Source organism: Orbicella franksi, chromosome 10 (assembly GCF_964199315.1).
Source record: "Orbicella franksi chromosome 10, jaOrbFran1.1, whole genome shotgun sequence".
In the NCBI taxonomy this organism is placed as follows: domain Eukaryota; kingdom Metazoa; phylum Cnidaria; class Anthozoa; order Scleractinia; family Merulinidae; genus Orbicella; species Orbicella franksi.
Genome location: NC_138154.1, coordinates 4,930,542 through 4,945,151, shown reverse-complemented (window position 1 = coordinate 4,945,151; position 14,610 = coordinate 4,930,542). Strand labels below are relative to the sequence as shown.

The window sequence follows — 14,610 nt, the reverse complement described above, 5'->3', positions numbered from 1 at the left end:
CAGGCCAGGTTGCCCTCTGTCACCGTATCTATTCATTCTCTCTGTTGAAGAACTCGCTAATGCAATTCGCCAAAAAAAAGAAATTCGTGGCATAATTGTAAAGAACAAAGAAATTAAACTTAGCCAATATGCAGATGACACGACTCTTATTTTAGACGGCTCCGAAGAATCCTTTCTAGAATCTTTGAAGATAATAGACTATTTCCGTGATATATCCTGCCTCAGACTTAACAGCAAAAAGACAGAAGCTTTGTGGATCGGTGCAAGTGCGGATTGGGATTTTAAACTTTGTCCTGAAAAAGACTTCAAATGGCCAAAAAAAAGTCAGAGCATTAGGGGTATGGTTGTCAACAGACCCTAATGTAACTATATCTTTGAATTACAAAGATAAAATAGAAAAAATTAAATTGACTCTGGGATGCTGGAAACTTCGCAGACTTGACCTTTTAGGTAAAATTACTGTTTTAAAAAGCCTCATAGCTTCACAACTGGTATATATTTTTTCTCCTCTGCAAACAAATCATACAGCAATAAAGGAGATAAATGTAATGTTTTACAACTTCTTATGGAATGACAAAGGCGACAAAATAAAAAGAAAGGTAATGATTAATGATTACTCAGAAGGGGGACTTAAAATGATTGATATAACTTCCTTTAATAGATCTCAAAGCCACATGGATAAAGAAGTATCTAGATAAGGAAAACAATGGAAGCTGTAAAAGATTTTTTGACTCAGAACTTGAAAAATATGGAGGTGAAGCAACACTAACTGGAAATCTAAACATAAAAGACAGTCGTAACATTATTCAAGTATCAGATCCTTTTTTCAAAGAAATTCTTGAAAGCTGGTCAGAAGCCAATTATGAAGAAAAGATTGTATCAGATCATCACTTTCGGTCATCGCCCTTATGGTATAATTCACTTATAAGGGTTGGGAATAGACCAGTGTTTTTTAAAGAATGGTTCCTTGAAGGAATAACAAAAGTAGAACATTTAATGGATAACTCCGGAAAGTTTCTCTCGCTCACTGCTTTCCAAACTATACATGACCTGACAGCCAGACCTTTAACCTTTCTTAGAATCATTTCTTCAATAAAACTTCTTCAAAGATATATACCCCATAACATCAGAACCTCTATTAAACATGAAAGTTTCTTGTCAAAATTTTTAAAAAGCAAAAAACCTAGTAGACTAGTATATAAGAAACTTGTATCAGGAAAAAGTGAACCACCCAACCAAAGTCAACAAAAGTGGCAGGAAGACGTCACTCTCACAACAAAACAGAGCTCAACTGGAAAGAGGTTTACCAAATGGGTTTTCAATGTACAAAGAGCACACAACTTATAACTTTCAATTTTAAATTTCTTCATAGAAGAATATCAACAAACAACTTCTTGAAAAAAAATGGTCTCGTCGATAGTGAGAAATGCACTTTATGCGAAAGAGAAACAGAAACTTGCACATTTATTTTGGGCTTGCCCAAAACTCAATATTTTTGGAACAATTTTAAAGTATGGCTACAGTCTTGCCAAGTCATTGCCAAAGAGACACTCTTAGAGCCTGATACAGCACTGGGCCTAAGGCCAGATAGCTCTAAACATAAACTCCAAATTAACTGCTTCTGCTTAAATGCTAAATATTACATTTGGCCATGTAGACAAAAAATGTTCTCCAAAACTAAATGATTTCTTACTGTATTTAAAACATATCTATGAAATGGAAAAAATACAACTACAATCGTTTTAAAAAAGTGAGAGCCTCTGTTGCCTCTTTTGTAATCTCTTGACAGCTTGACCCTAGTCCCCTGAAGACGAAAATAAAAATGAAAGGAAAAGAAACAAGGCGCATATACACCATGCATATTTTCTGTAATTTGCAATTCGGAATTTACATTAGTGACAGGAGTAAACTGGTATGATCTTGCCATGCTAGAATTGTAAGTAGTGCAAGTAATCTAATTATGCTGTATTGTAAGCAGTGTAAGTATTAGTATCGTTAGTAGTGTGAGTATGCGTATTAGAGTAAGTGTTAGTATCGTAAGTGGCGTAAGTAATAAGTTTTTTGTAAGTAGTGTAAGTAACTACATTAATATTGTATTGTAAGCAGTGTAAGTAGCAATTAATTTAAAAAAAAGTACAGCAGTGCTTCTCATATCTCAGTATTCTAAGTACAGTTCTAGGCGGTTAGCCTTGGTACTTTAGTACACGAGCTCTGGCCAGTGATAATTTGGATAACAAGAAAACAACAAAAACAGCAGCAGTCAGTATGTGACCAAATGAATAGTTTGTATTACCAGTGATCAATACTTAACCAGCTTGTACAGGGATCAGTGTTGTTATTCAGTTAAATCGAATAAATCAGTGAATAATGCTGAACAAGTATGCACAGTGCAGTGATCAGTGTTTATAAATCGTTAGTACAGTTACCATGTGTTACTAAGGGAAAAAATTGACAAACTGTACCCATAATGCCCACCATATGAAACAGGATCTTGGTACGTCTTAGGTGCAACAAAGGTGACTTGGTCTTTTCACAAGCAAGGCTACATACACTATAGAATACGATTACCGAAACAACATATATGTACATATGCTATAACAGGTGACGAACTGATAAACTGCAGATTTGACTTGGCATTTTACTACTATTTAGTTTCATACTACACAACTTGTGTGCAGCACTCATCAGATAAAATGGCCAAATACATATACATGATTAAACAATGAATAAATTGTTTCACTTATCCTAAGAGTGCTCTATACAAGATATGTGGAGCATAATACAAATAAAAAACAAATATTTATCTCTGTATTTATGCTATAAAATAGGATGCAGTGTATGGTTAGCCAAATGTTGCAAAATTCAACAACTTATATTTATGTTCAGCAAGATATATATTCACCATTTTATATTCATATTCAACTATATGCATTTTCTTTCAACTTCAACCAAAATTCTTTTCATTCAACAAAAATATTTGTTCAACTTCAACCAAAAATAATTTCATTCAACAACAATTGTTCAACTTCAACCAAATTATTTTCATTCAACAAAAATAATTATTCAGCTTCTACCAAAATTATTTTCATTCAACAATATTTGTTCAACTTCACTAAAATTATTTTCATTCAACAATAATAATTATTCAACTTCTACCATGCATAGTGATTTAATAACGTACCTCCTTTTATGACAAAGGTTTTGAAAGTTCCCAGACATTCAAAATATCGTCATTCAACAAAATTCCCCGTCCGGTCCCTAGTTAAAGACACTATGTTATGGATCCAGTCCTCTGATCACAACATTCATGAAATAAAGATGGCGTCGGAAGATGGAACAGCCATACAGGGCATGAGGAAGAACTGAAACAAATTGTGAGAGAACGTGTTTGAAATGGGATTGCTCTTCAACGGTCACAAAGTAATACCTCGTTGTTAATGAGAACTTGCGACCTTATATTACTTACTTCTTTTCCATGCAATGGAAACCAGCAGAACATTTTTTGCATTGTTGGTTTACTATTTGTAAAGGACCAGCTGGAAGAATTGATTGTGCGACAGAGTACCTCACTTGTGACATCTTACAGCTGCATTTTGTATCAAATTTTACCCCGATTCCGATCACATTATGATCTCTACGACTTCTTTTGAATGCTCTTTTAGAGAGCATTGCAAGAAAGAGTGTGGTGTATCTGGTTGGTGCAAACACCAGGTAGCACTTATACCATTAAAAACCTGCTCAAAGATGTTTCTGATCATTTGAATGGCTGTTATAAAACCACATCCTAGGATGTTGAAGTGGAATGGAAACTTTGCCTACATAGATTTGGTTTGTTTGATGAAGCAGGAGATTCTCTTACAATTTGCCTCCTTCATGATTCCCTTGTCAAACAGCACATGAATGAAATGTGTACATTTAGCAGCTGCATTTACTAGAACCGATTGGGAACGTTGGTGCTATGGATAAAGCAAATGAAGCAATTAATGCACAGAATCACTGGAGTTGACTTTTTAATTGTTCTTTACGGTATACAAGTATATTGCAATACATCCATAACATACAAGTATAACTTCTCAGTTTTCTTTATTATGTTAACTCTGATCTTTAAAAATTACAATTTAACTTTGAACCTCGTGTACTTAAGTCTCGTTTTTTTCGGAGCATTATCTCAGCATCAGGGAATTTGATGGGGGGATACAAATTAGGTTAACACAAAGCAGTTTACAAATTCTTAGTACATCTTTGAAGCCTTTTTGGGACTCAATCCAAGCAAGCAGTCTTCCAAGAGTCAAAAGACTAACTTTTGAGAACCTTTGTACTCAATGTTAAAGCTGTAATAAGCCCCAAGGAGGGTTAATACAGCTGTGAAATAGTCCAGTGTGGGAAGCTCTGAAAAAAAATTCTTTATCTACAACGATAAAGAATTGCATCTTGTTGTTATCATTGCGTACAAAAAGAGCCATGGCTGGTTGGTTGTGGGAGACTGGCCACACTTTCCTTTCACAAACTTCCCAACATCTCCCCCATCTTGTAAACAACACGCAATTTGCAACATAATTAAAATAGATTTATAAAGGATCTTTCATGACACTGTCCATATTTTGTGCTCCCCAAATTGTGGGTCTGCGCTCGAGAAATGGGGAGGAGAAAGTTGAGCAGCTTTTCAAATGCAATGGCTATGTTTCAAAGGCTGTTTCAAACTTGCTCCTTAAAATGGGAAGGAAAAAAGGCAAAACATTGAGATAAGGCATTTGAAACGAGGTTGCCAAGGTAGAGATAATGTATTTTTTTGTTTTAATCTGTCATTATGGGTGGAACCTAGTAGAGCTCAGAGAAGTTGTATATTTTGTCTCAAATTGTGTAGTGCGCAAAAGAGAACGCTAATCAAGCAAAGACTGAGCTATTATAATATACATACATTAAGCTTAAGTACAACTGTAACTCTCTAAACTAAATGATTGCATCCTTTTCAAAAGCCTTGTGGAATTTGTTTAATATGTTGGCATACTTGGCATTTAGACAGAGCAAGAAAAACAGAAATAATATCAGATGTGTTCTGCATCCAAATGCATTCATACACAATACGTTCATTCACTAAGGTTAATTCCCATCTGAAGTAAACGTCTCATATTGCCCTTTTTGGATTTCGTCACGTTTCAGTATTTTCTTTGCGATTCAGGTTTTGCTGTCTTCAAGAAAATAGATAGGGTAAACCTCATTTAATTAACACTTGGCCAAAATGAAGGTGTCAAACTTGTTCAATTTTATCCTTGTTTCAAATTTTGTTTGCTTTGGTGTTTTTGGTTTAGTACCATGATAATGAGTTCAAAATGAAAGAGGATAAAATTTAAACCAAGGATAAAGTTGAACCAAAGCAAATCCACCCTTCGTCACTTCATTGTACATGCACTGTCCAGATTCTCAGTTTCACAAAGATTGGTTACACAGCATTTATTATTACTTAATTTAGGCATTGTGGCTAACCTTAATCAATTCCGCTTGTATTTTGGGTTTTGTGCCTTGCCATCTCTGTCTCCAGACAGATACTGCAGAATTGCTGTAGAGCTCCAGCTCATTTATAATCTGTTAATGGAATGTGTATTGCAAAGTTTGAAACTAGTCATTGTTTAAACTCAAAAAATGTGAGTAGGGTTAGTTGTGAATTCTGACATAACAGGATACTTAATATTTTGAGTCTGTTTATTCTTCAATTTGAGTGATTCAGACCTGCCAACCTTTCTGGTTTTGCTGGTTATTTGTCCTTTCTCATGGTCTCCAGACGAAGACCTGAAATCTCCCAGTTTTCCTGAAAAAACCCCAGACTGATATCAATTATGAAATGAAGCCTTTAAAGGTTTGTTTTATTCTAAATCTAAAGTGCATAGAACATTTACAGTTTTCCTTCCAACGGGCAAATTGGTTTGTTGTCAAGGTAACCAGGATCTGGGTACAAGACTAGCTGGCTGTGCCTTCCCACCACGCTTTTGTGCATGAGATAATTTGGTCTGTTAACTTGGAATAGATGTCGATAAAGATGCCACTTATTCAGCTGGAAGTTCAGATGAATCCAAACTGGAAAGTTACTGTTTATAACTCAAGAGTTGTGCAGCAGTGCTAATAATTAACCTCCAGCTACGTATAGATCAAAATATTTCAGCCAGGTTATCCTTTTAGCAAAATATCCAGGTTTTTTGATCAATATCAAGTTTTCAAGAGAATATATGAAAGATCACATATGCAGTTTTTTCACTCGTAGAGGAATGGCAGGTCTGAGTGATTTACAAATAACATTGTTAATATATGTTAATCCTGATAAAAACTTTAATCTTTGGCTCAGAACTGTGTCAGCGGACATTAATACTTCACTCAAGGGCGCTGGTTAAAGTGCACCTAGCCCCAAAAAGCGTAAGCGTATTTTTAAGGGTATTTCTGTGCAAAAATTTTTTGGTTTGTCCAAATCCTTGATTTTCTGTGCCCAGTCAAAATACAGAAAATCGTACTAAAAAGACTGCCATCTTGGCTCACGACCGAGTTTAAAGAGGAATGGGTCTAGTGGCTAATGTGATGTCAAATCACACTTATAATACAACTCAATTTAGGGTAGTATACCATGGTACAGATGAGGATATGAGACCCAATATGCATTCATTTATACCATCTACATGTAAGACTGTTAACTCAAATATGAAGTAGGCAGTAAGGGTTATTATTATTATTATCATTATTATTGTTATTGTTGACATTATTGTTAGTAGTATTATCATCATTATTATTATTACTGATTTATTCTTCCCGTAGTTAAGTTCTTTTCCTGAAATAATTTTAATATGAATTTTAATTAGCCTCTCGTATGTGCCTGGATGGCTCAAGCAGTTTCTCCTCTCTCAGGCGCGTCTCCAAAATGTACAGTGCTTTGGACAACCCTTTCACCTCTGAGGGTAAGATTTTTGGTTTAGTTTTTGGAGAATAATTATACCAGATCCACTTCCACTTAAATGTGCTCCACTGAAGTTAGTTATTACTAACTGCCAAGGTGTGTCTTGGTTAAATGTTACTAAGAAATGCTGTAAAATAAATTGAGTGAGGTTATTTGTAAATTTTTGCTCTGACAAAATACTGGGCCTGAAGGTGAGGTGTTAGTAAGAAGGAAGTGTAGAGATTACTTCGTGGTTAGTGAGCTTGTACGATTTTTGTTTACAAGCTTTGAAGAAAAACAGAACGAAAAAACAAGCAAACGTAGGACAAGTAATTAAAAATTGTACAAATGAACTAAACAGAAATGCTTTGTTTATTATATAAGTACTAAAAGATATTACAAAGTTGACTGAAAAATAAAACATTGCCATCATGAGGACCAAATTGAAAAGTTGTTCATTGGAACATTCTTAACTAAGTTGAACAGCAAATACACCTTTTGCTGTTCATTTACAGAAAATAAACATTCATTTGTGGCCATATCCACGAAGGTAACAATCTTTAGTGTGGTGAGACAAACATTACTGTGTTTTCAGCAAACGTTAAGAGAAAACAATCGCACATTCACGCAATTCTTTTGAACAGAGATATGTCGCCCAATTTTCCTCAAAATTTTGATTACAGAACAAGGGACCATATGTACTGTTTTTTATAGCATATTTTCACAATCCTCCCCTTCCAGATATAAATTCAGCCACTTATAAAACTTTTTGCATACAACTCAGAGGGTGCACTACAGTATACGTGTGTCATAGTGACAGTTAGATTTCTCCAGAAATGCCACGAAGAAATAGAATCCCATTTGAACACTGCGAAAGGCTAGTCAGGGCCTTTGAAGATGTCAAAGGAGAAAAAGCAAGACGCCAGGGAATTGCTCTGGGAAATTATTGCACACAGCTGTTGCAGCAAGCTCTACAATAAAATACTGGTACCATAACAGCACCTAAATGTGGACAGTGGTTTCGTTTCATGCAAAGATATTTGCCACAATGCCTCAATAGTGAGGCAATTGAGGGATAAATTGTTCAGCGAATTTGATATTCTATCTTTCAAAAATAAATGTTATTATGGCTGTAATGTTTGTCTCGCTGCACTAAAGATTGTTACCTTCATGGATATGGTTGCATAATAATGCAATTGATCGTGAGTTCTCATGCAAATTATGTTTTTGAAAGTCTTTTGTTGAAAACTGATTGTCCTAAAGTGTAAATGATTGTCATTTCGTGACAACGAATTTTATTTCAACCAAAATGAAAATACATTTCCAGTCAATGAATGCCAAATGAAGGTATTGTTTATCTTTTGATGATTTTGAATGTTAATACATATGTAAATGTTATTCTTGAACGTTCCTTACGCTCAAATGAAGGTCATATTGGTGTTAATGAGAGTTTATTGACCATAATGAAAGAAATTTGGACACAAATGAATGTTTATTTTCTGTAAATGAACAGCAAAAGGCGTAATTATGCAAGTGTAATTCTACATTAATAGTAATCCACAGAGCAAATACAAATGTGATTGAATTTAACGTTTTCTTAAAAGAAAGGACTAAAAACGTGTTTTGTTTGCATCAACGGCGTGTATGTGTATGCGTAGCTACTCAGTTTATATGCTGGACCACAGAGAAATGGCATTTAAGGTTGCTCACAATTTCTATTGTCTAACTTCATTGTGACTCAGATATTTTTCCTTAACCTTTGTAACTATATTTCAGAGAACATGTGATGACAACAAAGTCGGAGAACAACCTGCTTGTACGAAAATAAAGAGGAACACAAGATATGCCAAGCAAATTAAAAGAAAGGTAATATTTCTTATCAGGGACCCAGGAGAGGGAGGGGCTGGTAGGCTTTAGCCCTACCACTTTTTTGCTTGGGTTTATTGTTTAGAGGATATGGATAGGACAAAGTATAAATTTTACAACTCGAAAGCTTGTTCAGGAAGTCCAAACTACAAGTCTGTAAGTGGATTGTTTTCAATTCTGTCACCAGGGCTGCTGTGTTATCTGCCTCTCCATGGGTTTCTTTGCAACTCAACTAAAATAGCTAACTTGATTGTTAGAAGCAGACTGTTTGAGTTTTTCTGTAAGTAGGTTTGAGAAAGATCCTTGGGATTAGAAAGTACAAAACTGTTTACTGTCACCATTATACCCCAGGGAGCAGGGTGCTTCCAAAAAATTTGACCAGTCTGCAATTGTCCCTACCCTATCTATGACCTGACAAAACATTTGATACCTTACCTATTTAAGACCTGACCTTTAAGTCAATACCCTGTTTCAGACCTGCCTCATAGACCGTAGGTTGTTTTAGATCTGATATGCTACATTCTTTCTAAGCATGGTCTTGGCTATGTGTTTAAATGTTTGGTTTGGCTTTTTCCAACCACATTTATTTTGCTTTGCAAGACACCATTGCAACACTTTCCATTCAATCCCAGAGAGTGCACTCTACCGAGCCTCCTTGGATTACCTCCACTCTCAAAGAACTGATTCAAGCGCGTCAACGCGCCCTTTCCTGCGGGGACAACCAGCATTTTCGCAAATTTAGGAATCATGTGAATCATGAGAGGAAAGTGTGTTGGGCTAAATACTTCCAAATGAAGGTTGAGCACTTAAAGGAGTGTAAGCCGTCTGCCTGGTGGACTGAAGTTAAGAAGCTTAGCAGCAGTTCTCCACATTTACAGAAAGATCCTATGTCACTACATCCCTACAACACTTATATGGGCCTACAGATAACATCAATCTTGCCAACATCATCAACAAGGCCTTTCTCTGACCCATGCATAGTTTCACACCTATCCCGGCTGACTGCGTCATAGATCCTGCTAATAGCGCAACCCAGCAACCAGCCGTTGTTGTATCAAAGAAATCAGTGTTTAAGAAATTGATAAAATTAAACAGAACTAAAGCACAAGGTCCTGATGGAATCCCAGGGTGGGTGTTGAAAGAAAATGCAGACCTTTTGGCAGGGCCGATTGCAGACATTCTTAATTCATCATATCGTGAAGGTTGCCTCCCTCCATCATGGAAAGAGGTAGATGTTGTGCCGGTGCCCAAGCAAAAACCTGCGCAGGACATAAATAAACATCTTCGACCCATCTCCCTGACACCAATTCTGTCAAAGATAGCGGAGGAGTACGTCGTTGAATCTTACGTCAAGCCTGCTGTCCTCCAAAAGATCGATCCACAACAGTTTGGAACAATACCCAAATCCAGCACCACGCATGCGTTAATAAGTATGATACATTACTGGGCGAAATCAACAGATGGAAATGGATCGACTACGAGAGTTATGCTCTTTGACTTTCGAAAAGCATTTGATCCGATCGACCATCATGTTCTGGCACGAAAGCTTTCCTTGTATGACATTCCAAGACTGCTTATGTGTTGGATTATACACTTTCTTATGGATCGTAAGCAAAGGGTGAAGCTCAGCTGCGACTGTGTCTCGGAGTGGGAGGCTGTTCCTGTGGGGGTCCCACAGGGGAGCAACCTGGGCCCATGGCTATTTCTTATCATGATAAACGATCTCTCTGTAGCTGATACAACTCTCTGTAAATATGTTGATGATACCACTCTCGCCGAGTCAGTATCCCAGAACGAAACCAGTTGCATGCAATCATGCGTCAATGAACTTGTTCAACAGTCTGAAGCTGATGGTTTTCAGCTAAACGAGTCTAAGTGTAAAGAGCTGAGAATATCCTTTTCAAGTTTACCTAGTACTGTAGACCCTATCACTATTAATGATAAGCAAATCGAAGTTGTCTCATCTGCAAAGCTATTAGGAGTTTTAGTTTCAGACGACCTCAAGTGGAATGTACACGTTAATTACATTTGCAAAAAGACCACAACACGCCTGTATTTCCTACAGCAGCTAAAACGCACGAAGGTCAACCCGAAATTAAATCTATGGTTGATGAACACATCTCTAACTTAACTATCACCCAGGAAGAGATCCAGGAAACGGAAAGATTGACGCGTGGACAAAACCAAAACAATCTTTGGTTTGAAAAAAGGAAACCTCTCTTGCCAGCCTCAAATTTTGGAAAAGCTGCCAAGACTAAAGTGGAACCCTCAAATAAGGTAAAATCAATTCTCTATTCAAACTTCACAACAGATGCTGTTCAATATGGCATTGAAAGTGAACCAAAGGCAGTGAACTTATATATTAGGGAAATGCGAACAGCTGGGATTGATGTCACAATTGAGGAAGTTGGGCTAATGGTGTCTAAGGACAAACCATACCTAGGAGCCAGCATAGACAGAATTGTCACCTTCACGCACACACAAGAAAAATGGGGAATGGAAATTAAATCCCCCTTAAGCAAAGCTGGCATGACTATTGAAGAGGCATGCAAAAATAAAACCTTTTTTCTGGAGAAACTTTCTGATGGAACTGTAACGCTTAAAAAGAAATCATGACTACTATATTCAAATTCAAGGGCAGCTCTACTGTTCTAACTTGGATCTGAAAGGTATTATTCTCACAGTGTACTTTGGAGAGGATAGGCCACTATTTCTGGAGAAGATTTGCTTAGACAATACTTGGTCCAGTGACTTTCTGCCCAAGATTGACTTCTTCTACAGAAGGGCACTTTTCCCTGAGCTTCTTACCAAACGAGTACAACAGGGAAAGATTCTCTACCTGCATGGTGGCTGGCTGGCCTATGGTCAATATCACTGCACAAGGGCTGGCTTGAAAATGGAATTTCAGAGACAAGCATAAGCTAAAGTTTGATGTATTACTGGGCAGTAAATTTATTAATTTATTATTACCATCATTACTATTTCATTTATGTAAAAATGCAAAGTCAATGTTACCCAAAAATACACTTATGATGTAAATACATGGCAGTGCAGGGATGAATTTGCACTTGCACTGTCTCTCTGTTATTCCCTATCTGTATTTTCACAGAATACAGTTGAATTAAGTTGAAAGTTGGATTATTTTGAATTTCCCATGGTGGGTGACATCAGGTTATAATTATTGACTTTTTTGCCTTTTATGCATGAATACACCCATTTATTAATACTCACTCCCTAATGTACCTGGGCAAGAAGGGTGGGGGGGGGGGTGGTTAAAAAGACAAAAAAGAAAGAAATGTATGAAGCATAATTAAAATTTCAAGAGGGGTGGGGGTGTTGATGTTTTTCTTGGAACTACAATTAAATTTTACACAATTAGATTATATTACAATTAGATTATTATTATTATTAAGTAAGAACTACATGTTGTAATTTGTTATTAGGTGATGATTTGACAGTTTGTTGAAATAAATATTAACCTTCTATTCATCCACTGTACACCGCCACAACATTGAATTGATGCTTACCATCTTTCTTAAATTCTGTTTTGATTAATAATGGTAAAAGGACTTTGTGTCGGCCAATTCTGTCTGTAATCATACTGATACTTGTGATTTAAACAAAGTTAATCAGACTTTTGCTATGCTACCATCTGTATGATTACAGACAAAACTGGACTTCACTTAGACAATAACCGTTATTAGCCGAAGCTATAACAAAATTCTTCAATCTGGATAGTCACAATACAAACTAGGAATTTGGTTTGGCAGGTTGTAGTAAAGGAGGAAGAAAGTCTGTTAATAGCCCACATACTGTTGCAATCTGTGCTGCACATGGGCTTAATGTGTTTGGGAGGTTACCGTCTAAAATATGGTAAGTTTTAATTTTACCAATTGCCCTTTCCACATATATTCACACAGAGGCAATGTTCATAGTTTCTTGTCTCAGCTGCAGTCATTTGATCCCGTCCTCCTAAAAATGGTGGCATATTGACGGTGACACCATCAGGCACAATGTCCTTTATGTCAAAACCACGGTCAACCATAACATTGTCACCACTATCTAATAAATCAAGCACTCCACTTTCATGGGTAATTTGTTTATCGGGTACACGTCCACCCCAGAGGTCAGAAAGAAACGTGACTTGGCCATTTGGCGTAACTCCAACAAGAAGCTTCCAAGTATTATGGTGTTTATAATCGGACCAAGTTTCAGACTGTGCGAGCATTGCAGACGGCCGCTGAATAAAAATCTCAGTACAGTCCAAAATGATTCTGGTTGTAAAAAATTCTGCAAACTCTGCCGGCATGTTTTTGCGTGCCAACTCTTGGGTAGGGAAAGGGAAAATACTCTGAAGCTCAAAGTACAACAGATTTATCCAGGTAATGCAAATCCTTGAAACAAGGCTGATGCTTATACCAAATCTGTCAGCCAAATCCTGAACAAACAGGCCAGCCTTCAGTCGCATTAATACTAACAGAAATTCATTGAGAAATGTTAATTTCCTGGAGGGTCCAGGCTTTTTCCGATTTTCATCTTCTTGATAAGGCTGACTCTCTTTCACAAACTGCTCTCCTTTCCAGTACTGCATCTTCCCCAGTTTTGGCTCAATAAACTTATAGAAATTGATCAGTGCCTGATATGATGGAAAGCCAGTATAAAATAAAATCGCTGAATCATCATCCTTTATTTTGTTTAGGGAAAATTGCCGCCCTAGCAAAAACTCATTTTCATTTTTCACTTTGGTCAACTCTTCTTCACAATCACCTAGCTTTAGTTCCAATACTGTGATCTTCTGCTGCAGCTCTGTAATAATATCAACATCAGGAGATCCTGCTGATTCCAGATTATCAGTACATGAGGTTGAACCTTGTTCAGTGACAGCTGAAACTGTTTCAAGTGGTACATGCATATTGAGTGACCCTTCCATGGAATCTGACACATCCATTTCCTCTGTAGAAACAGTTCTGCTTTGCATTCATTTAGCAGGAGCTTTTCGTGAAGTTTTCTTTGAAGTCCATTCAAACTGGGATGGCTCGGCACCTTAAAATAAACATAGGCACGCAAGGCGTGCAAGAGTTATTTTTTTGTGAAGTCTCGGAGATAGGAGCAATCATGGAACTGTTTACAGTAATGGTTGGGTTAATTTGACAAGTTTTTTCGTTTGCGATGTACAGCAAGAAAGAAACTGGGAATTTATGCTGTACATACGATGTTACATGGGTAATGATAAGATAACTAAATAGTAAGCCATAAAATGTTTGACTGAACAAACTACAGCAATCTGACACGTCTCCAGATGAATGTAGATACTATCTTATTTTCTAACGGGCAATTTGATTCGTTCTTTGATGCAACCCACACTGTGATTTGTGTGACACGCGCACATGCATAACTCACTCGCCGATCACATAGCCCTTCCAACCCCCAAGAGTATTTTTTGCTCAAAAATACTCAAGTTAAGAGAACTTTTCGCATTTTATACAAGTCGTAAGTTTACCCTTTTTACACAACACAACACAACACAACAACACTATACTTCACCGAAAATTGAAAAAAAGGGAAAAAAACCTCTCTGACACGTTGAAAGTCTGATTTAATTAAATTGCACTTTAACTTGCTGCCACGCAGTCTTCAAGGAACATTTGAGCAGTTTTGATACTTTTTACCTTTAGCAGAAAGTCATAAAATGCGCATCAAATAAAAATGTTAAACTGCTACTGCAGAGACGTAAAAACCATCCAGAAATGAAAGCTTCTTTTTCATTTAATATCCTGGGAACAATAGTCGATAACTTGTCAGCTCTAATTAAATTTACTCCCATATAA

General features: G+C 36.7%; 1 protein-coding gene and 1 pseudogene across 1 annotated transcript; one reads left to right on the top strand and one right to left on the bottom strand.

The window, feature by feature from the left end:
* The first annotated feature begins 10,885 nt into the window (after positions 1 to 10,885).
* LOC145501084 (uncharacterized) lies at positions 10,886 to 12,510 on the top strand (annotated as a pseudogene).
* A 22-nt stretch (positions 12,511 to 12,532) lies between these two features.
* LOC145501474 (uncharacterized) lies at positions 12,533 to 13,495 on the bottom strand. Its single transcript, XM_081480944.1, is given in 2 exon segments — positions 12,533 to 12,722; positions 12,724 to 13,495. Coding segments are annotated over 2 exon segments (840 nt in total). The 5' UTR covers positions 13,374 to 13,495.
* Between the last annotated feature and the right edge of the window lie 1,115 nt (positions 13,496 to 14,610).